Below are 22,749 nucleotides of genomic sequence, written 5' to 3'. Positions count from 1 at the left end.
ATTAGGACTTTACTCAGGCAGCCATTTCCCATTCAAAACAAAATGTTGAGCAAATCTAGGCAAGTCTTTCTCAACTAATTTTGCCCCATCAAGCTTGGGCCCAATCCTTTCACTACAATCACAGGTTGACTGACCTAGTTGCTTGTCAGAGACTGGAATCAAAGTTGTACCCTTAATTTTTAAAGGGCCAAGACTCCGTCTGTTCAGGATATGTCTTGAGTGAGACTATGCAAGTGCCTTCACTCAAGTGGTGCTCCTCAAGCTCAGTGGGACTGGCAAGGGTATCCACTTCCATTGGAATACCCTGCAACTCATGGTCCACTTGCCGCATTTTTCAATGATAACCCCAGTTGCAGTGCCTGTTGGAAATCCAGTTGGGCTTCAGCTATTAGGTGCTTTTGTATGGCTACGTCGTTAATCCCACAAATCAAACGGTGTGTCAGCATCTCATTAAGGGTTAAACCAAAGTCAGATGTCTCTGCCAGTCATATTAACCTTGGCAAAAATCCTGATAGGATTTCCCTGGTTTCCAAATTACTGAGTAAAACTGGTAGCATCTCAGAATTACAGGAGGCTTGGGGGCAATAATATTCCTTCACTAAATCCATCAACTCTTGAAAGGTTTTAGGATCTGGCACCTCAGGGAAATTCAGGCACCTACTAACCGAAAAAACTGCAGGTCCACAAACTGTCAGGAGAATTACCGATTGCTTTTCATCTGACCCAACATCATTTGCCCAGAAAATATACCACATTCTTTTCACATACTAGGCCCAGACTTCAATGGCAAGATTGAATGAGTCTAGCATGGTACCAGAAATGCTTATCCAAAATCAAAGCTGAATGTTGCATATATAATTCTTAGGTCCATACTTTTCTCTTGTTGCCACTAAAATTGCTCCACAAAGGCTGGTAATCCCATCACCAAGTCACCCTTTATTTATGCATGGAAAGTCCTTGACAAAGATCCAGCTCCCTCAGACCAGGTCTCAGAGTGAACAGAACCTCTGACACTCTTATTTCTATCTGTCAACTAGGCTCCCTAATTGGAGCAGATTAAAAGCCCCAATCGGGGAGCTCATATTCCATAAGGTCCACCTAGCTGATTTCATTACATGATGTGGATGTACTGGTTTTGGACTGGGGTGGACAAGGTCAGAAGTCACACAACAGCAGGTTACAGTCCAACAGGTCTCTTCCCTTCACTTGATGAAGCAGCAGCTCTCTGAAAGCTTGTGATTTCAAAAAAAACCTGTTGGACTATAACCTAATGTTGAGTGACTTCTGATCTCATTACATTCACTACAGGTAGCACACAGGTGCAAGAGGTATTCTAGAAGCTAATGGAAATAGTGGAACTTATTTCATGGGGGTTGGAGTATGAGTCAAGAAGTCTTTCTGTAACTATACAAGGTGCTGATTATACCTCATTTGGAATATAATGAGCAGTTTTGGTTCCTTTATTTAAGGATCCTTTGCGGGCAGTTCAGAGAAGTTTCACTCTGATGATTCCTGGTATGGAGACTGTTTTATGAGCAAAGGCTAAACAGGTTGGGGAGAAAGAGAAGGCCCTCCGCTTCTTCCTGTCCCGCAGGCCCGACCAGTCCCCCTCCACCGACACTCTCATCCGCCTAGCTGAACTCGTCCTCACACTCAACAACTTCTCTTTTGACTCCTCCCACTTCCTACAGACTAAGGGGGTGGCCATGGGCACCCGCATGGGCCCCAGCTATGCCTGCCTCTTTGTAGGTTACGTGGAACAGTTCCTCTTCCGCACCTACACAGGCCCCAAACCCCACCTCTTCCTCCAGTACATTGATGACTGTATCGGCGCCGCATCTTGCTCCCCAGAGGAGCTCGAACTGTTCATCCACTTCACCAACACCTTCCACCCCAACCTTCAGTTCACCTGGGCCATCTCCAGCACATCCCTCACCTTCCTGGACCTCTCAGTCTCCATCTCAGGCAACCAGCTTGTAACTGATGTCCATTTCAAGCCCACCGACTCCCACAGCTACCTAGAATACACCTCCTCCCACACACCCTCTTTCAAAAATTCCATCCCCTATTCCCAATTCCTCCGCCTCTGCCGCATCTGCTCCCACGATAAGACATTCCACTCCCGCACATCCCAGATGTCCAAGTTCTTCAAGGACCGCAACTTTCCCCCACAGTGATCGAGAACGCCCTTGACCGCGTCTCCCGTATTTCCCGCAACACATCCCTCACACCCCGCCCCCGCCACAACCGCCCCAAGAGGATCCCCCTCATTCTCACACACCACGCCACCAACCTCCGGATACAACGCATTATCCTCCGACACTTCCGCCATTTACAATCCGACCCCACAACCCAAGACATTTTTCCATCCCCTCCCCTGTCTGCTTTCCGGAGAGACCACTCTCTCCGTGACTCCCTTGTTCGCTCCACACTGCCCTCCAACCCCACCACACCCGGCACCTTCCCCTGCAACCGCAGGAAATGCTACACTTGTCCCCACACCTCCTCCCTCAGCCCCATCCCAGGCCCCAAGATGACATTCCACATTAAGCAGAGGTTCACCTGCACATCTGCCAATGTGGTATACTGCATCCACTGTACCCGGTGCGGCTTCCTCTACATTGGGGAAACCAAGCAGAGGCTTGGGGACCGCTTTGCAGAACACCTCCGCTCATTTCGCAACAAACAACTGCACCTCCCAGTCGCAAACCATTTCCACTCCCCCTCCCATTCTCTAGATGACATGTCCATCATGGGCCTCCTGCACTGCCACAATGATGCCACCCGAAGGTTGCAGGAACAGCAACTCATTTTCCGCCTGGGAACCCTGCAGCCATATGGTATCAATGTGGACTTCACCAGTTTCAAAATCTCCCCTTCCCCTACTGCATCCCTAAACCAGCCCAGTTCGTCCCCTCCCCCCACTGCACCACACAACCAGCCCAGCTCTTCCCCCCCACCCACTGCATCCCAAAACCAGTCCAACCTGTCTCTGCCTCCCTAACCGGTTCTTCCTCTCACCCATCCCTTCCTCCCATCCCAAGCCGCACCCCCAGCTACCCACGAACCTCATCCCACCTCCTTGACCTGTCCGTCTTCCCTGGACTGACCTATCCCCTCCCTACCTCCCCACCTACACTCTCTCCACCTATCTTCTTTACTCTCCATCTTCGGTCCGCCTCCCCCTCTCTCCCTATTTATTCCAGAGCCCTCACCCCATCCCCCTCTCTGATGAAGGGTCTAGGCCCGAAACGTCAGCTTTTGTGCTCCTGAGATGCTGCTTGGCCTGCTGTGTTCATCCAGCCTCACATTTTATTATCTGGGGAGAAAGATAGGCTTGTTCAGTACTTCCAGCATTTTCAGCTCTGATTTTAGATTTTCCATATCCACTGGTTGCAAAGGAAAATTACACTAACTCAGGCACAAGATACAATATGTGTTTGCATCTGTGTGAATGGATGAATTTTTTAAACAATTTTACTTTTTTAACTCAATTCCTCCCACAAGCTGAATCCCAGTATACAAATATTAACACATTAACCCTATTGCTCTTCACCAAAAAGGTTATTCATTGACTGTACAGAAATGGCTGCTGGTGGCCTCTACCTCACAAAGATGGCCGCTTATGGAGTCTACAAAATGAACTGCTGATTAACCCTGCCTTACAAAGATGGCCGCCAGTCGTCTGTCCATTACAAAGATGAACGCTCATCGATCCACCCCTTCATGATCGTTCACGTTCGTACCTTTACAAAAATGGCGACACCGGCTGGTTCATGCCTGATGACTGAGACCAGCGGCCTGAAGTCCGCCGTATTCTGGGAGCAGCTGCTGGAAAGTGTCGTAAATGACGAAGGGGAGAAAGGAAAAGCCGGTCTGTGTTTGAGGTTTTCCTGCAGTCTGAGGTAAAAAAAACAATCCGAGAGCAAGTGGGGAGCGCTGTTCTGCCGGGGTGGGAGCTGTCAGTGGGCAAAAAATGTCTGTCACTATGCGATTTCTGATCAACTGTATCCCAGGGTGACCATAAAAAGGAGCAAGCACCTGGGGATGGCGGTGTGTTGAGGGTCTGGCCTGCCTCTGGTTTACTGCTCGCTTTTCATTCGGGGGCACAGGAAAAAGAATAATATTTCTTTTATAGGCGCATGTTTTCAATTATAGAATCTCTACAGTGTGGAAGCAGGCCATTCGGCCCGGCGAGTCCACACTGACCCTCCAAAGACAAGCCCACTCCCCTTACCCTATCCCTGTAACCTTGCATTCCCCACGGCTAGTCCACCTCACCTACACATCCGTGAGCGCTGTGGGCGACTTAGCATAGCTAGTCTACCTCACCTACACATCCCTGAGCGCTGTGGGCAACTTAGCATAGCTAGTCCACCTCACCTACACATCCCTGAGCGCTGTGGGCAACTTAGCATGGCTAGTCCACCTCACCTACACATCCCTGAGCGCTGTGGGCCACTTAGCATGGCTAGTCCACCTCACCTACACATCCCTGAGCGCTGTGGGCCACTTAGCATGGCTAGTCCACCTCACCTACACATCCCTGAGCGCTGTGGGCAACTTAGCATGGCTAGTCCACCTCACCTACACATCCCTGAGCGCTGTGGGCAACTTAGCATGGCTAGTCCACCTCACCTACACATCCCTGAGCGCTGTGGGCAACTTAGCATGGCTAGTCCACCTCACCTACACATCCCTGAGCGCTGTGAGCAACTTAGCATGGCTAGTCCACCTACCCTGCACATCTTTGGACTGTAGGAGGAAACTAGAGCACCCAGAGGAAACCCACACAGATATGGGGAGAATGTGCAAACTCCACACAGACAGTCGCTCGAGGGTGGCATCGAACCCAGGTCCCTGGTGCTGTGAGGCAGCAGTGCTAATCACTGAGCCACTGTGCAGGCTCTTTAATTCCCTCAAACCTGTACTCGGTGGAGTTTTTGGGAAGAGTTTGGAATGGGGTGGGGGTGTGGATGGTGGAGTTGGTGTACTGAGATCCACCCAGAGTGTTCACACTGGTGTGTTTTAACTTATTTAATCATAACTTATTATTTACTCATGGGATGTGAGCACGCTGACTTGGAACCACATTGCTGTTCCCTTGCCATCGCTGAATCAGGATCCTGGAACTCCCTCGTGGAACTACTGGGTGACCCTACCCCATGGATTGCTGTGGTTCAAGAAGGGGGTACATAGCACTTAGGAGGCAGAAGTTAGTCATTTGGTCCTTCCAAGTTAAAGCAGAAACAGTGAGGATGCTAGATATCTTAAACAAACACAAAGAATGCTCGAGAAACATTGCAGGGCTGGCAGCATGTATGGAGAGAAAAATAGTTACGAATGTGGTGCTAGAATATGCCACTCGGCTCTTTGAGGCAGCTCTGCTGTTCAATGTGATCAGTTAAGCCATCCCCAGTAACCTTGAGATAACAAGGTGTAGAGCTGGAAGAACACAGCAGGCCAAGCTGTATCAGAGGAGCAGGAAGGCTGACATTTTGGGCCTAGACCCTCCTTCAGAAAAATAACCAATAACCTTGAGGTCATTCTGAGAGTTAATCATGTTATTGTGGGCATGGTGTCACATGTAAGTCAAAGGCAGTAGATTCCTATCTGTGAAGCATGTTAGTGAACAGTGTGAAATTTTACGGTGGTTATGCAGTTGCCATTGTGCCAACATTTTATTCTAGATTTTTACTGAATTCAAATTTCACCATCAGCAGTGGTAGGATTCAAACCCATGCATCCAGAACATTGGCTTGGGGCTCTGAGTTACTAATCCAGTGACATCAACAATGACACCCCCTCAGTTACTGGAGGAGGAATAGCTAGGTTTGAGATTTTTAGCAAATCTTCCTTTGAACCTTCCAAACCCACGACCTCTGCCACAAGGGCAGCAGATGCATGTGAATGATATCACCTGCAAGCCACCGTATGACCCAAATACCATTCGGACTTGCAACCACAATGCCATTCCCCTCACTGTGAAAATCCTGGAGCTCCCTAACAGCTCTATGGGTTTACTTATGGTACAAAGACTGCAATTATTCGAGAAGGCGACTCGCGATATGTGGGATCAGGACCAGGCCATTTAGCCGTTTAAGCCTGCTTCACTTGTATATAAGATTTTAGTTGATCCAGCGGGTTTTGAGAAGATTTGTAGCTCAGGTTGAGGTTCTGGATGTGAGTTTGCTCGCTGAGCTAGAAGGTTAGTTTTCAGACGTTTCGTCACCTTTTTTTTATTTGAAAAAATATACTTTATTCGTAAGATGTACAAAAAAAACATATTTACACACCTACCCAGTCATGCAAGCCGCTCCGGGTTACCCAGGGGGTACATACACCAGCTAAAGGAAAAAAACAAAGAAGGGAAAAAAAACGAAGCAAAGAAAACACCCCGGCAGTCGTCACCCCGCACAGTCCCCGTTGGCCCCCCGACCAGTTGGGGAAGGCGCCAGCTGGCCCCAGTTACCAGCTAGGGTTCTTTTTCCTATTCTGGACGAGGGGATTCATACGGTGGTCTTTCCCCACCGTGCCTTGGTGGCGGCTGCCCCAAGCTATAGCGCGTCCCTCAGCACGTAGTCCTGGACCTTGGAGTGCGCCAGTCTGCAACACTCGGTCGGGGTCAGTTCTTTCAGCTGGCAGACCAGCAAGTTGCGGGCAGACCAAAGAGCGTCTTTCACCGCATTGATGGTCCTCCAGGCGCAGTTGATGTTGGTCTCGGTGTGCGCCCCCGGAAACAGCCCGCATAGCACGGAGTCCCGCGTCACGGAGCTGCTCGGGACGAACCTCGACAAATACCACTGCATCCCCCTCCAGACCTCCTGCGCATAGGCACACTCCAGAAGGAGGTGATCGACAGTCTCGTCCCCCCTGCAGCCACCTCGAGGGCAGCGTGCGGTGGTGCAGAGATTCTGGGCATGCATAAAAGATCTCACTGGCAGAGCCCCTCTCACCGCCAGCCAAACAATGTCCTTGTGCTTGTTTGAAAGTTCTGGTGATGAGGCATTCTGCCAAACGACTTTGGCAGTCTGCGTGGGGAACCACACGACGGGATCCACCCTCTCCTTTTCCCGAAGGGTCCCGAGGATACTACGTGCTGACCACTGCCTGACGGCCTTGTGGTCAAAGGTGTTTCTTTTCAAAAATTTCTCCATGAACGACAGGTGGTATGGAACGGTCCAACTGCTCGGAGCGATCCGCGGCAATGAGGCCAGGCCCATCCTTCGCAACACGGGACAGGTAGAACCTCAGTAAGTAGTGACACTTGGTGTTTGCGTACTGAGGATCTACGCACAGCTTGATGCAGCCGCACACAAAGGTAGCCGTCAGGGCGAGGGTGGCGTTCGGTACGCCCTTTCCCCCATTTCCCAGGTCTTTGTACATGGTGTCCCTGCGGACCTGGTCCATCCTTGACGCCCAAATGAAGTGGAAGATGGCCCGGGTGACTGCAGCGGCGCAGGTCCAGGGAATAGGCCAGGCCTGCGCCACATACAACAGTATCGAAAGCCCCTCGCACCTGTCAACCAGGTTCTTACCCGCGATGGAGAGGGACCGGAGCGTCCACCTGCCCAGCTTCTGCTTCAATTTGGTGATACGCTCCTCCCAAGTCTTAGTGCACGCCCCAGCTCCACCAAACCAAACACCCAGCACCTTCAGGTAGTCTGTCCTGACGGTGAAGGGGATGAAGGAGCGGTCGTCCCAGTTCCCGAAGAACATGACCTCGCTCTTACCCCTATTGACTTTGGCACCCGAGTCCAGTTCAAACTGGCCGCAGATGTCCAATAGTCTACTCACCGACTGACGATCGGTGCAGAAGACGGCGACATTGCCCATGTACAGGGAGGTCTTGACCTGAAGGCCTCCGCTGCCTGGGATAGTCACACCCTTCAGGCTCACATCCTTCCTGATGGATGCGGCGAAGGGCTCCACACAGCACACGAACAAGGCAGGAGAGAGCGGGCAGCCCTGCCTGACTCCAGATCTAACAGGAAAACTGTCTGATTCCCACCCGTTGATCGAGACTGCGCTAACGATGTTGGCGTAGAACAGCCGGATCCAATTGCGGATGCCCTCCCCAAACCCCAATTTGGAGAGGACGTCCCTCACGTAAGCATGAGAGACCCTGTCGAAGGCCTTCTCCTGGACCAGGCTAACGAGGCAGGTGTCCACCCGCCTGTCCTGTACGTAGGCGATCTTATCCCCGATGAGCGCGAGGCTCTCAGCAATCTTCCTGCCCGGCACAGCACAGGTTTGCTCAGGGTGAATCACTGACTCCAGGACAGACCTGACCCGGTTGGCTATGACCTTGGCCAGGATTTTGTAGTCCACGTTCAAAAGTGAAATGGGATGCCAATTCTTAATTTCTTCCCTCTTCCCCCTTCCTCTTGTAAATGAGGGTGATGATGCCCTTCCTCATGGACTTGCACGTTTCCCCTGCCCGAAGCGCACTATCGTACACCTCCAGCAGGTCCTGGCTGACCAGGCCCCACAGAGCGGAATACAGCTCGACCGGTAAGCCGTCGCTTCTGGAAGTCCTATTCCTCTCCAAGGACTTGAGAGCTCTGGTCAGCTCGTCCAGGGATATCGGACGGTCCAGCCACTCCCTCGTGCTGTCGTCTAAGAGAGTCCGTGATAGACGACAGGAACGACTTGGAGGCCGTGCTGTCCGTGGGCTTTGTGTCGTACAGTCCGGCGTAGAAGGATCTGCTGATCCTCAAAATGTCGGGCCGAGACGACGTCACCGAGCCGTCGTCCTCCTTCAGCCGCCTAAGCACAGAGCTCTCTTTGTGCACCTTCTGAAAGAAGAAACGCGAGCACGTCTCGTCCTGCTCCACGGAGCGGACCCTGGACCGGAAGATTATCCGGGAGGCCTCCGCGGCGAAGAGCGAGGCTTGCTGGCCCCTCACCTCGCGGAGGTCCTCCGTGACATCGACCCCCATCAACTGCAGAAGGAGCAGGTTCTGCACCCTTTTCTGGAGTCGCGACAGCTTTCCCCGCCTCTCTCTTGCCTTCTGAACACCCTTGAGGACAAAGAACCTCTTGATGTTCTCCTTCACCGTCTCCCACCAGTCGCCTGGAGACTCAAAGAGGGGTTTCACAGTTCTCCAACCGGCGTACTCCCTCTTAAGCTCCTCGACGTTCTCTGGGGTCAACAGAGTCGTGTTGAGCTTCCACATCCCCTTGCCGGCCGGCCGGTCATCCTGTAAGTGACAGTCGGCCAGCAGGAGGCAGTGGTCAGAGAAGAACACCGGCTCGACGCCGGTGGACCTGACCGAGAACGCCCGTGACACAAACAGGAAGTCTGTCCTTGAGCGGATAGACCCGTCTGGCCGCGACCAGGTGTACCTCCGCTGCGCTCCGTCTGCAGGGGTGCTGAAGACATCGAGCAGCTTGGCGTCCTTCACCATGCCCATCAGGAATCTGGACGTGACGTCCAGTTGACTCCCCCGACCCGCTGTCCCCACGTCGGATCTTCCATCTGCATCGATGATGCAGTTGAAGTCTCCGCCTAGGATGACCGGCCTGGACGTAGCCAGCAGGGGTGGAAGCCGCTGCAGGACGGCCAACCGCTCACTCCGTACCGCTGGGGCGTACACGTTGATCAGCCTCAGGGGAGCGTTCCTGGAGGTGACGTCAGCCACTAGGAGGCGCCCCCCCACCACCTCCTGAACTTGAGAGATGGTGAAGTCGCGCCCCCGCAGCAGAATAGCCAGGCCCGAGGAGTGACAGTCGTTACCCCCTGACCAGATTGAAGGCCCATGGGTCCAGGCGCCGGACCATTTCCCGTACCTGCCGAGGTGCGGTATCCCACACTCCTGCAGAAACAGGAGGTCCACCTTGATGGTGGTCAGGTAGGCCAACGTGGATACACATCTTGCGGTGGACCTGACACTGCGCACATTAATGCTCGCAACTCGTACCCCCATTGTGGGCAGTGACCACAGTACCCTCCCCAAGTCCAAGGTCCAGCCCCTCCATCTGTCCCTTCATGCCCATTGCCCGGGCCAACTGCTGGACGTTCTCTGGGCTCAGGAAACCGTCCGTGCTGCCTTCCGGGTGGCATCCCCCCGTCAGGGGTGCGGAGGCAGGAGGGCCCGGCTCCAGGTCAGGCTGGGGATGCACTGTTTCCTCCTTCCCGCCTGGAAGTTCCGGGGGGCCCTCCAGTGCCCCAGCGGCACTTGACTGGGTGTCGGACGGAGCCGCAGGACGCCTCCCGTCACCTGGAAGCGGGGTGCTGCTTTCCTTCTCCCTCGAGATCTTTAACTTCTGCTTCAGGTGGGCCCTCTCCGAATCCCCCTCGTCAGAGGAGCTCTTATAGCCCCCCTGTAGCTGCCTCTTCCCGCCTGATGGTTGCGGTTCCTGGGCCCGTCGACGCACCTTCCTCCTCGCTTTCCGGACTGTTGTCCACTCCCCTGGGTCGCCTGTCGCCACCTCCATCGACTCCGGGTTGTCGGGGGGGAGCGGAGCCTGCAGGGGTGTTTTGCTGGCCTTGGGCCCATCCTGCGGGGCTGGGCCCTCCTGCACGGCCTGGCCCTCCTGCACATTAGTGGGGTCCTTGCTGGGCCCTGGTGCCTTCCTCTCCTCCGGGGGGGCTGGCCCCGCATTGCCCCTGCCGGCGACCTGGGCGTAGGTGGTCCCCCGCTGCGGGCATGCCCTATAGAGGTGACCCGCTTCCCCGCAAAGGTTGCAGCTTTTCTCTTGTGGGCAGACCTTTGCAAGGTGTCCCTCTGCCCTGCAGTTCCTGCAGATGGTGGCTTTGCAGTCGGCAGCCACGTGACCTGACTTACCACAGGCATGGCAGACTTTAGGTTGCCCTGCATAGGTCAGGTAGCCCTTGCTCCCGCCGATCGCGAAGCTGGACTGTGGGTGTACGACATTCCCGTCCGCGCCCATCCTCACCGTCACCTTGACCTGCCTCTTACTGGTCCAGGTGCCAAAGGGGTCCATGATGTCAGTTAGGTCCCCTTCGACCTTCACGTACCTTCCGAGGAAGGTCAGGACATCAACTGCTGGCACATGCGGGTTGTACATGTGTACAGTCACCATACGGCTCCTCTGCACCGGCATCACACACAGTGGGACAGCGGTCAGTACAGAGAGGGGGCCCTCCCCTCCTTTCTCCTTGAAAACCTCCAGGAAGCGCTGGCAAAGCTTGGCACTCCTGAAGGTCACGTCGTAAAAACTTCCTCCGGGGAAATCCTGCAGGTAGTAAATGTCCGCAGCAGCGAACCCACAACAGTCCAACAGGACCCTCTTCACGAAGAAGGTGCGGTCCACAGGTGCACCTTCATCCACCTTCTTTACGGAAACACGGATGGTGTTCCGGACCCTCTGACCTGGGGCACGAGCACTTGCCGCAGCCATCGTTGCAGGTTGGCTGCTCCCCTGAACCAGTGTTAGGCCGAAGCCAGCATTCAGATCCACTGGTCGCAAGGGTGCACAGCCAACCCGACGTCCTCCTTTCACCTCCAAGATAGCACTCTCGTCCTCTCGGTCCACAAGAGAGTGGGTCTTTATTGTGTTCCAGATGTAAGCTGGTTCACTGAGCTTGCCAGTTTGTTCCCAGATGTTTCGTCACCATTCTAGGTAACATCAACAGTGAGCCTCCGGTAAAGCACTGGTGTTATGTCCCGCTTTCTATTTATCTGTTTAGGTTTCCTTGGGTTGGTGATGTCATTTCCTGTATTGGTGATGTCATTTCCTGTTCTTTTTCTCAGAGGATGGTAGATGGGCTCCAAATCAATGTGTTTGTTGATAGAGTTCCAGTTGGAATGCCATGCTTCTCGGAAGTCTCGTGCGTGTCTCTGGCTTGTGCTAGGATGGATGTGTTGTCCCAATCAAAGTGATGTCCTTCCTCATCTGTATGTAAGGATACTAGTGATAGTGGGTCATGTCGTTTTGTGGCTAGTTGATGTTCGTGTATCCTGGTGGCTAGCTTTCTGTTTGTTTGTCCAATGTAGTGTTTGTCATAGTTCTTGCAAGGTATTTTGTAAAGGTAGTTGATCTGTTTGTGGTTCTACCTCCACTTTTCTATCTGCACCTCATTAATCTTTATATCGGAAAATAGGAATCAGAGTAGACCTTTCAGACCCTTGGCCTATTAGCCCATTCTCACCTTCTGTGTGATCATGTTTGGTCTGTGGCCTGACTTTATACACCTACATTTTGCCCATATCCCTTCATACCTTAAGTGAGTGAACAACAACTTGTCCATCCCGGATTAAAACTTAATACCTTGTCCAGCATCCACTTCAGTTTGTGGAAAAATGTTCCAAACACCTGTCACACTTTAAGTGTGAAAGTGCTTACTGATATTTCTCCTGAAAGGTCTGGGCCTAATTGTCAGACTGTGCCACCTAGTTCTAGAATCCTCAACCAGTGGAAATAGTTTATCTTTATTTCCAGTTTTACCTGTTAATATCTTGAAGACTTTGATATGGTCACCCTTTAACCTTCTAAATTCTGGACAAATCAGACCTAATTTGAATGATCTCTCCTCATAACTTAGCACCTAAAGTCCATGTATCATTCTTGTAAACCTGCATTGTACTTGCTCCAAAGCCAATATATTTTCATATCTGCATACTGTGCTCTGTGGAATCTTGAGAGGGTTTTATATAACTGCAGCATAACTTCTGCATTGTTGTGCTCCGGTCCTTTAGACATAATTCAGTTGGTTATTAGAAGTCTATATAATTCAGCCTTGAATTAATGTAAAGACCCTAACTTCACTACCTCTGAGTACCTCAGAGTACTTCGCTACCTCTACCTTCTGAGGGTCATTTACTCCTTTCTCCCTTAAAACGGCAGTCTCTTGTTCTTTAAACAATGTCAGCCAGTTTTAGAGGCCCTCCTCCCAACTCCACCACTAGGGGAAACATACGCTGGAAATCACATTCAGACATTTCTGTTCTAGGTGTGTTGCGTTGTTCTAGTGAAGCCCAAACAAATAGCACCTAATTTTCTGCTTAGGCACTTTATGGCTTTAAGAATCAACAAAGAACTCAACAGCTTCATACTGTAATCAAAATGGAGAACAAAGTTTAGCCACCATTACCACCAAACATGAAATCCATAATTGTCTAGCTGCCTTCAATTCTGAAGGAGAACTATATTAGATTTGAAACAAGATAATAAAATGTGAGGCTGGATGAACACAGCAGGCCAAGCAGCATCTCAGGACCACAAAAGCTGACGTTTCGAGCCTAGACCCTTCATCAGAGAGGGGGATGGGGAGAGGGAACTGGAATAAATAGGCAGAGAGGGGGAGGCGGACCAAAGATGGAGAGTAAAGAAGATAGGTGGAGAGAGTATAGGTGGGGAGGTAGGGAGGGGATAGGTCAGTCCAGGGAAGACGGACTGGTCAAGGAGGTGGGATGAGGTTAGTAGGTAGATGGGGGTGCGGCTTGGGGTGGGAGGAAGGGATGGGTGAGAGGACGAACCGGTTAGGGAGGCAGAGACAGGTTGGACTGGTTTTGGGATGCAGTGCGTGGGGGGGGAAGAGCTGGGCTGGTTGTGTCGTGCAGTGGGGGGAGGGGGCGAACCGGGCTGGTTTAGGGATGCAGTAGGGGAAGGGGAGATTTTGAAACTGGTGAAGTCCACATTGATACCATTAGGCTGCAGGGTTCCCAGGCGGAATATGAGTTGCTGTTCCTGCAACCTTCGGGTGGCATCATTGTGGCACTGCAGGAGGCCCATGATGGACATGTCATCTAAAGAATGGGAGGGGGAGTGGAAATGGTTTGCGACTGGGAGGTGCAGTAGTTTGTTGCGAACTGAGCGGAGGTGTTCTGCAAAGCGGTCTCCAAGCCTCCGCTTGGTTTCCCTAATGTAGAGGAAGCCACTTCGCAAACCATTTCCACTCCCCCTCCCATTCTTTAGATGACATGTCCATCATGGGCCTCCTGCAGTGCCACAATGATGCCACCCGAAGGTTGCAGGAACAGCAACTCATATTCCGCCTGGGAACCCTGCAGCCTAATGGTATCAATGTGGACTTCACCAGTTTCAAAATCTCCCCTTCCCCAACTGCATCCCTAAACCAGCCCAGTTCGCCCCCTCCCCCCACTGCACGACACAACCAGCCCAGCTCTTCCCCCCCACACCCACTGCATCCCAAAACCAGTCCAACCTGTCTCTGCCTCCCTAACCGGTTCTTCCTCTCACCCATCCCTTCCTCCCACCCCAAGCCGCACCCCCATCTACCTACTAACCTCATCCCACCTCCTTGACCTGTCCGTCTTCCCTGGACTGACCTATCTCCTCCCTACCTCCCCACCTATACTCTCTCCACCTATCTTCTTTACTCTCCATCTTTGGTCCGCCTCCCCCTCTCTGCCTATTTATTCCAGCTCCCTCTCCCCATCCCCCTCTCTGATGAAGGGTCTAGGCCCGAATCATCAGCTTTTGTGGTCCTGAGATGCTGCTTGGCCTGCTGTGTTCATCCAGCCTCACATTTTATTATCTTGGAATTCTCCAGCATCTGCAGTTCCCATTATCTTAGATTTGAAACAACTCTGTTTTTCTCTCCTACTGTCTCTTTGCCGCACCCCCCCCCCCCCCCACCCCAGCCCGTAAGTAAGTCTTTGTCTGCCCCCACAGATGGTCCAGCTGAGTTTATCTAGCACTTTCTGAGTTTGTCTTTTTATTCTAGATATGGAGTTAACTTATTCCACCATCTTCCCAAGGGCAGTTAGGAATAAGTAATAATTACTAACTTTGCCAGAGACACCAGTCCCCATTTGTAATGAAAACAAGTTTGAAGTGATCTGATTGAGTTGTTTCAAATGTTAAGGGTATATGCAGAGAAATTAATTCTTGTTTTGAAGAAATCAAATTATGGGCAATTGATCAGAAATGTAATGAGGCAATTTAGGTGATATGTCAGGGAGTGTTTATTTCCCTATTCATGTTAGAAATTTGGGCCTTTCTCAAAAGTTTGTGCTGGCAAAGCAATTGAACTATCAAAGTGGTTGCTTGATAGAGGGGCTGTAAACACATAACTGAGAAATCAAACTGACAGCTCCTGTCTCAATGTTATCTTTTCTCTTACAGATATACACTCTTGTATGTACTCTTGGATGATGGCAAGTCAATTTGTTAGGAAACTTACTGTATTTGCCACCAGGCATAGACTAAAGTTGCTGGCTGTTTCCTGTGGAGGGCTATTTGTCACCAATGCCTTCTGCCATGTTTTTCCCCAACGGACATATGGAAAGCTATACCAAGCTTGGTCAAGAGGAGTCCCTGCTCAACTTTCAGACAAGTTGCAAGATACTTTTCAAGAGGTTCTTAAAGATGCTGGGGTGGATTCAGCTCAGAATTACACAGCGTTTGCTGCTTTCAGCTTTCAGCCAGTGAGCGCAGGTATTCCTTGGTTACCAGCTGGTGTCATCGTTGGCATCCCTGTCAATTTCAACAGCACAGATGATGAAGGAAAAGGGATAACCAATCGAATTGTCATGATCAATGGCAGAGATGTCAAATGGGACAGTGAGGTGGGAAAAGCCCTAAGGGAATCCCTCACGTTTTCACTTGATGCACAGAAGTTTGCCATAGCACGAGAAATTATGTATTTGCAGAGTAACAGCCCCATTATTTATTCACTGGTGGGATCAGTCTGTTTAGCGGGCACATACCTGACTGGGGTAGCAGCAAAGCAAGCCCTAGGCCTATACGCCAGTCCTGTATTCATACGTGGCTTTTACAACTTGGTTGTAGCAGCAATGGGACTTATAGGTTACTTTCTTCTTTCTGACACAGTTAGTCACTGGCTTGACTATAGATCAGACCATCGCACAGCTACAATATCAAAGAACTATGCAGAGGGAGGCATTGAGTTTTACGATAAAGTTCTTGCACGAAATAGAACGTTTCGTTTTCTACTGGGTAAAAAAGGAGTGGAAATGTATGCAACAAATGGAAATCTGTTCCCAAAGCATTGGTTCAGATTGAAACATGCTCCTTACACGTCCAGAAAAGAGATGATTGAAAATACGTTGAAAGACTGCTGGATGTAAACCAGTGCATTGTATCCCATCCACCAACTTAAATGTCCATCTGTTCACTACTGACACACAGTGGCAGCAGTGTATACTATCTACAAGATGCACTGCAGCAACTCGCCATGGCTCCTCAGCAGCATCTTTGAACTTTGCAATCCCTACCTAGAAGCACAGAGGCATCAGATGCATGGGAGTATCACCACCATCTGCAAGTTTGACCCTAAGCCACACACTATCCTGATTTGGAACCATAGCACTGTTTCTTCGTTGTTGCTGGGTCAAAATCCTGGCACTCCTTCCCTAAGAGTACTGTGGGTGTCCATGCCCCAGAAGGATTAAAGCAGTTCATGAAGGTTACTCATCACCACTTTCTTAAGCGCAGTAAGGGATGGGTGACCAATGCTGCCCTTGACATTGACACCTACATCCCACAATTAAGTATACCTTTGCACAATATCAGGCGCCAGTAGAATTCTCTCTGATCTTACCTTACTGTGTTTTCTGTGTGCCCCAGACGAGTTTTTCTTTTTCCTTTTTTTCCAGATTCTCTGTAAGAGAAGCATCTCCCAACATCACAAAAATGAATTTTGTGGATAGAAAACTCTGTCCCTGCACCTGATAGTAAGCTGTTCCAGTACAGTGATTGGTAAAGATTGACTGGTACTTTTGTGACCTTTGCATTGCTAAAATTTATTGAATTGTTTTTAGCAAAGTATCATCTAATTTCATAAAATTCGGACATGAATCATGTGAAAAACAAGAAACTGAGAGATGAGCATTCTGAGACAGAACTACAGATGCTGGAATCAGAGATAACACAATGTCAAGCTGGAGGAACACAGCAGGCCAGACAGCAGCATAGGAGCAGGAAAGCTGATGTTTCGGGTCAGGACCATTTTCTGAAGAAGAGTCCTGACCTGAAACACCAGCTTTCCTGCTCCTCTGAAGCTGCCTGGCCTGCTGTGTTCCTCTGGCTCCAGACAAGTATTCTGTTTGTTTTTCATTCTTTGCCTTTTAGTGACCAAGAGTTTGAAATTTTTTTGCATGTAACTAAGTCCAAGAGTGTGACAATTTTACATGACCTGCAAACCTACATCAGTGACTAGTGTTTTCCTTTACATTTTCTTGTGATGAATTGTAACAGGAAAAGTTTTGCTTGAAATTACACTTACGTGAGGAATAAGAGAATGGTCAAAGAAAGAGTAGGGCCGATCAGGGATAGCATAGGGAACTTGTGTGTGGAGCCTGAGGAGGTAGGGGAAGCCCTAAATGAGTTTTTTGCTTCTGTCTTTACGAAAGAAACCAACTTTGTAGTGAATGAAACCTTTGAAGAGCAGGTGTGCATGCTGGAATGGATAGAGATAGACGAAGCTGATGTGCTGAAAATTTTGTCAAACATTAAGATTGACAAGTCGCCAGGCCCGGACCAGATTTGTCCTCGGCTGCTTTGGGAAGCGAGAAATGCAATTGCTTCGCCACTTGCGAAGATCTTTGCATCCTCGCTCTCCACTGGAGTCGTACCTGAGGACTGGAGAGAGGCAAATGTAATTCCTCTCTTCAAGAAAGGAAATAGGGAAATCCCCGGCAATTATAGACCGGTAAGTCTCACGTCTGTCGTCTGCAAGGTGTTAGAAAGGATTCTGAGGGATAAGATTTATGACCATCTGGAAGAGCATGGCTTGATCAAATACAGTCAACACGGCTTTGTGAGGGGTAGGTCATGCCTTACAAACCTTATCGAGTTTTTTGAGGATGTGACTAGAAAGGTTGATGAGGGTCGAGCTGTGGATGTGGTGTATATGGACTTCAGTAAGGCATTTGATAAGGTTCCCCTTGGTAGGCTCATTCAGAAGGTCAGGAGGAATGGGATACAGGGGAACTTAGCTGCTTGGATACAGAATTGGCTGGCCAACAGAAGACAGCGAGTGGTAGTAGAAGGAAAATATTCTGCCTGGAAGTCAGTGGTGAGTGGAGTTCCACAGGGCTCTGTCCTTGGGCCTCTACTGTTTGTAATTTTTATTAATGACTTGGACGAGGGAATTGAAGGATGAGTCAGCAAGTTTGCAGACGACACAAAGGTCGGAGGTGTCGTTGACAGTGTAGAGGGCTGTTGTAGGCTGCAGCGGGACATTGACAGGATGCAGAGATGGGCCGAGAGGTGGCAGTTGGAGTTCAACCTGGATAAATGCGAGGTGATGCATTTTGGAAGGTCGAATTTGAAAGCTGAGTACAGGATTAAGGATAGGATTCTTGGCAGCGTGGAGGAACAGAGGGATCTTGGTGTGCAGATACATAGATCCCTTAAAATGGCCACCCAAGTGGACAGGGTTGTTAAGAAAGCATATGGTGTTTTGGCTTTCATTAACAGGGGGATTGAGTTTAAGAGTCGTGAGATCTTGTTGCAGCTCTATAAAACTTTGGTTAGACCGCACTTGGAATACTGCGTCCAGTTCTGGGCGCCCTATTATAGGAAAGATGTGGATGCTTTGGAGAGGGTTCAGAGGAGGTTTACCAGGATGCTGCCTGGACTGGAGTGCTTATCTTATGAAGAGAGGTTGACTGAGCTCGGTCTCTTTTCATTGGAGAAAAGGAGGAGGAGAGGGGACCTAATTGAGGTATACAAGATAATGAGAGGCATAGATAGAGTTGATAGCCAGAGACTATTTCCCAGGGCAGAAATGGCTAGCACGAGGGGTCATAGTTTTAAGCTGGTTGGTGGAAAGTATCGAGGGGATGTCAGAGGCAGGTTCTTTACGCAGAGAGTTGTGAGAGCATGGAATGCGTTGCCAGCAGCAGTTGTGGAAGCAAGGTCATTGGGGTCATTTAAGAGACTGCTGGACATGTATATGGTCACAGAAATTTGAGGGTGCATACATGAGGATCAATGGTCGGCACAACATTGTGGGCTGAAGGGCCTGTTCTGTGCTGTACTGTTCTATGTTCTATGTTCTATGTTCTATGATGATCTAGCAAAAGTTGCAGATTAAACATTGTGGCCTCATCGTAAATGAAGACAGTTATATCTAAAAGAGCTAAATTTGAACTTGAACTTTATTTGATAGTCAGTTCTTGAACTTGACTAGAAGGGTGAAGTACACCAGTCACCGACTATTAGTGGGCAAACCTCTGGGTCTCACCCATATTGAGTGCAGAGAGGCATGACATACATGGCTGGACTGCCTCATTCACAGTCTCAGAGAAGCATCAACAAAATGAATTTGAGTAACTAGTGAGGATGAGAACATTCTAAGTATTAGCTTTCACGTGATATTTGAAAATGTAAGAGAATTCTGAAATTAAATAGTATATAGATCAAAAGTTGCAAATGCAGAAGGAGCAAATACATTGGCTGAATTACTAATTACCTCTAAGCTTGACACTTCAGGATATTATTTCCCTTCCAATCTGCACCCCAGACCTGCAATGGTTCAAGAAGTCAGCTCCCCATCACCTTGCCGAGTGTATTTAGGACAGACAATGTCCACGTCTCGTGGACAAAGAGAAAGCAAATATAGCAAATAATAATAGGTGTTTACATTGTTTAAGGGTATTGTGCATAAGTGCCACCAGCATGTTTGGGGAACTAATTTTATGATTTTTACTATTATGTACAAGATATGTTTTAAAACCTCAGCAGAAAGAGCTTCCTCCTGGTGCATTCTCATTGTGCTAATTGGTTCAAATTTCACAGGCATGTGCAGATATCCTTTACTAAAGGTGCTATACCCCACAATTAAAATGTTTAAAATATTGAAAATGCGCTATTTTCATCCTGTATGAACAATTGTATTTTGTATTTTTTAGAAAAGGAATGGTACAAATTTCACGAGGCTGGCTGTTTATCTCCTGTTGAGCTTTTCATTTGCTTGAATTAAAACTGATGAACCGCTAACTTATGTGCTGACTGCAATGGTTTCTATATATTTAAGAAATGCTCATTCTAGAATGTTAGACTGTATTGGATCCAGTTGCCTCTTTGCAAGACCAGTGCATTTAGCCACCAAAACGCATCTGTAGTCACTAAGATGAGCAGACTCTAGTTCCATCAGCAAATGTTGGATTAATTGACACTGCCATCATATTCGTCATGTAGAAGCAATATCTAAATAACTAAAAGGAAGAAGGTGTACCATCTATATTTATGTATAGTTATGTTGCCGAGATGGCGTGTTTGGCCAAATGTTTATTTTCAGAGGTGGGCGATCAAAGTTACTGAAATATTGACCATTTGTAAAGAAGTTTGTTAAGACTGTTACAAAACAGCAGTTTAGATATGATACATTAGTGAATTAAACAATATACAACCCATGACAATTGAGAATGGTTCACTGATACCGGAAGGCAGGCGGTCGGCATGGGATGTGTCAATTTCATTAAAGTTGTGAAGGCAGCGTCCTGCTCTCTGGCTGAAATGTTAGGGAACTCTTCTCTGGGCCATCCCTCCATCTCTTCAAGTCCAGCTTCATTCTGAAGAAAACAGCTCCCTGATGCAGACTGCCACCTACGAGGACCGCCTGACAAGAACCATCCAATGAAACCCTGAAAACTTGTTGATACAACCTGATATCTCAGAACTGGTCATTTATTGTGTGTTAATTTGAATCATGCTAGCCAGTGGCCACAGGACAGCTACACGTGACAACGAGCGACCTTTCCAACCTTCATCTGTTGGGGAGGGTTTAAGAGGCAGACAGAAAGCAGGAAAGCAGAACAAAAGCAAAAGATGAATGGGTAACAAGAAAAGACATAAGTAGAGAATTCGAGCAGGAGTCAACCAAGGCCGTTGTAAAATAATGTGAATGTGTTGAAGAAAATAAAGAGGAAGAAAATAAAGAGGATAAACCTTTAAGGCCTTATGTTTTAATACACGTTCACTGTAAAGTGGATGAATTAGTTGTTGCTGTGAACGGATATAATATATTTGGAATTACAGAAATGTGGATGCAGGGTAACAAGGGATGGGAACTTTAGGAAAGACAGATAAAAAGGAAAAGAATGTAGGGTAGCATTATTGGTTAAAGAAAATTCATGTCATAGTGAGAAAGGATATTATCTCCATTGAAGTAGAATCTCTGTGGGTACAGCTCAGAAACACAAAGGACCAGAAATGGGAGAATAACATAGTTGATTCTGGGACTAAGGTCCTGAATCTAAATAAAGGAGTTTACAATGGTATGAGGTGTGAGCTAGCTATGATAAATTTAAAGGAATGACTGTGGATAGCCAATAACAAACATTTAAAGAGTGCATGGATGAACTGCAGCAGTTGTTCATTCCCATCTGGCCTGAATTAAATAGGAAAGGTGGCCCGACCATGACATGTAAAGGAAATTTGGGATTATGTTAAATCCAAAGAAAGGGCATGCAAATTTACCAAGAAAAGCAGCAGACCTGAGGACTTGAGTTTAGGAGGATGAGAGGGGATCTGATTGAGACGTATAAGATAATTAAAGGATTGGACAGTCTGGAGGCAAGAGCATGTTTCTGTTGATGGGGGAGTCTAAAACCAGAGGGGACAGTTTAAAAATAAGGGGTAGGCCATTTAGAACAGAGTTGAGGAAAAACTTCTTCACCCAGAGAGTGGTGGATATATGGAATACTCTGCCCCAGAAGGCAGTGGAGGCCAAGTCTGTGGATAGTTTCAAGAGATAGATAGATAGAGCTCCTAAAGATAGTGGAATCAAGGGTTATGGGGATAAGGCAGGAACAGGATATTGATTGTGGAGGATCAGTCATGATCATAATGAATGGTGGTGCTGGCTCGAAGGACTGAATGGCCTACTCCTGCACCTATTGTCTATTGACTGGGAGAAGATTTGATTTTAGCAAAGGAGGACAAAGTGATTGGTTAAGAGGGGAAAATTAGAATACAAAAGTAAGCTTGTGAGGAATAAAAAAAAATGTTAAATCTCTTATTGGTGCAGAGTCAGAGCATGGGAATAGACAATCCAGTCCAGTGGACCCATGCCGATCTGACCTAGTCCTATTTGCCATCATTTGGCCCATATCCCTCTAAACCCTTCCTATTCATGTACCTATCCAGATGCTTTTTAAATGTAATTGTAACCATCACTTCCTTTACCAGCTCATTCCATATATGCACCTTATCTGTGCTCCTTATGATTTTATTGACTTCTATGAGGTCTCCCCTCAGCCTCTGACACTCCAGTGAAAACAGCTCCAGCCTATTCAGCCTGTCCCTATATCTCAAACCCTTCAGCCCCAGCAACAACCTTGTAAGTCTTTTCTGCATCCTCTCAATTTTAACAACATTCTTCAACATTCTGTGACCTGAACTGTACACCGTATTCTAACAGTGGCCTTTCTGATGTCCTGTCCAGCCACAACATGACGTCCCTACTCCTATGCTCAATGCACTAACCAATAAAAGCAAGTGTACCAGATGTCTTCTTCAACACCCTGTCTACCTGCGACTCCACTTTCAAGTAAATATGCACCTGTACCCCAGGTCTCTTTATTCAGCGGCACTGACCAGGGCCCTACCATTAACTGCATAATATGTGAAGAGAAAAAGATTATTGATGACAAATACAGGTTCCTTATGATCAGAAACTAGAGAACTTAACAATGGGAACAAAGAGATGGCAGATCAATTAGGTACATACTTCGGCTCTGCCTTCAGAAAATGGCATTTCAAAAAAGCTTTGGGGAACATAGGGTGTAGAAGGAGGAAGGAAATGAAGAAAAGTAGTAGGATAGGGAAATAGCATTGAGAAAATTG

At 48.6% G+C, this 22,749-nt stretch overlaps 1 protein-coding gene across 1 annotated transcript; it reads left to right on the top strand.

The window, feature by feature from the left end:
• Positions 1-3,766: 3,766 nt before the first annotated feature.
• Positions 3,767-17,443, top strand: tmem177 (transmembrane protein 177). Its single transcript, XM_059647674.1, has 2 exons — positions 3,767-3,905; positions 15,058-17,443. Exon 2 carries the CDS (start codon positions 15,072-15,074, stop codon positions 16,020-16,022), a length of 951 nt encoding a protein of 316 aa, XP_059503657.1. The 5' UTR covers positions 3,767-3,905; positions 15,058-15,071; the 3' UTR covers positions 16,023-17,443.
• Positions 17,444-22,749: the final 5,306 nt, after the last annotated feature.

Source organism: Stegostoma tigrinum, chromosome 7, assembly GCF_030684315.1.
Source record: "Stegostoma tigrinum isolate sSteTig4 chromosome 7, sSteTig4.hap1, whole genome shotgun sequence".
Taxonomy (NCBI): domain Eukaryota; kingdom Metazoa; phylum Chordata; class Chondrichthyes; order Orectolobiformes; family Stegostomatidae; genus Stegostoma; species Stegostoma tigrinum.
This window is presented reverse-complemented; position numbering and strand designations above follow the sequence as displayed.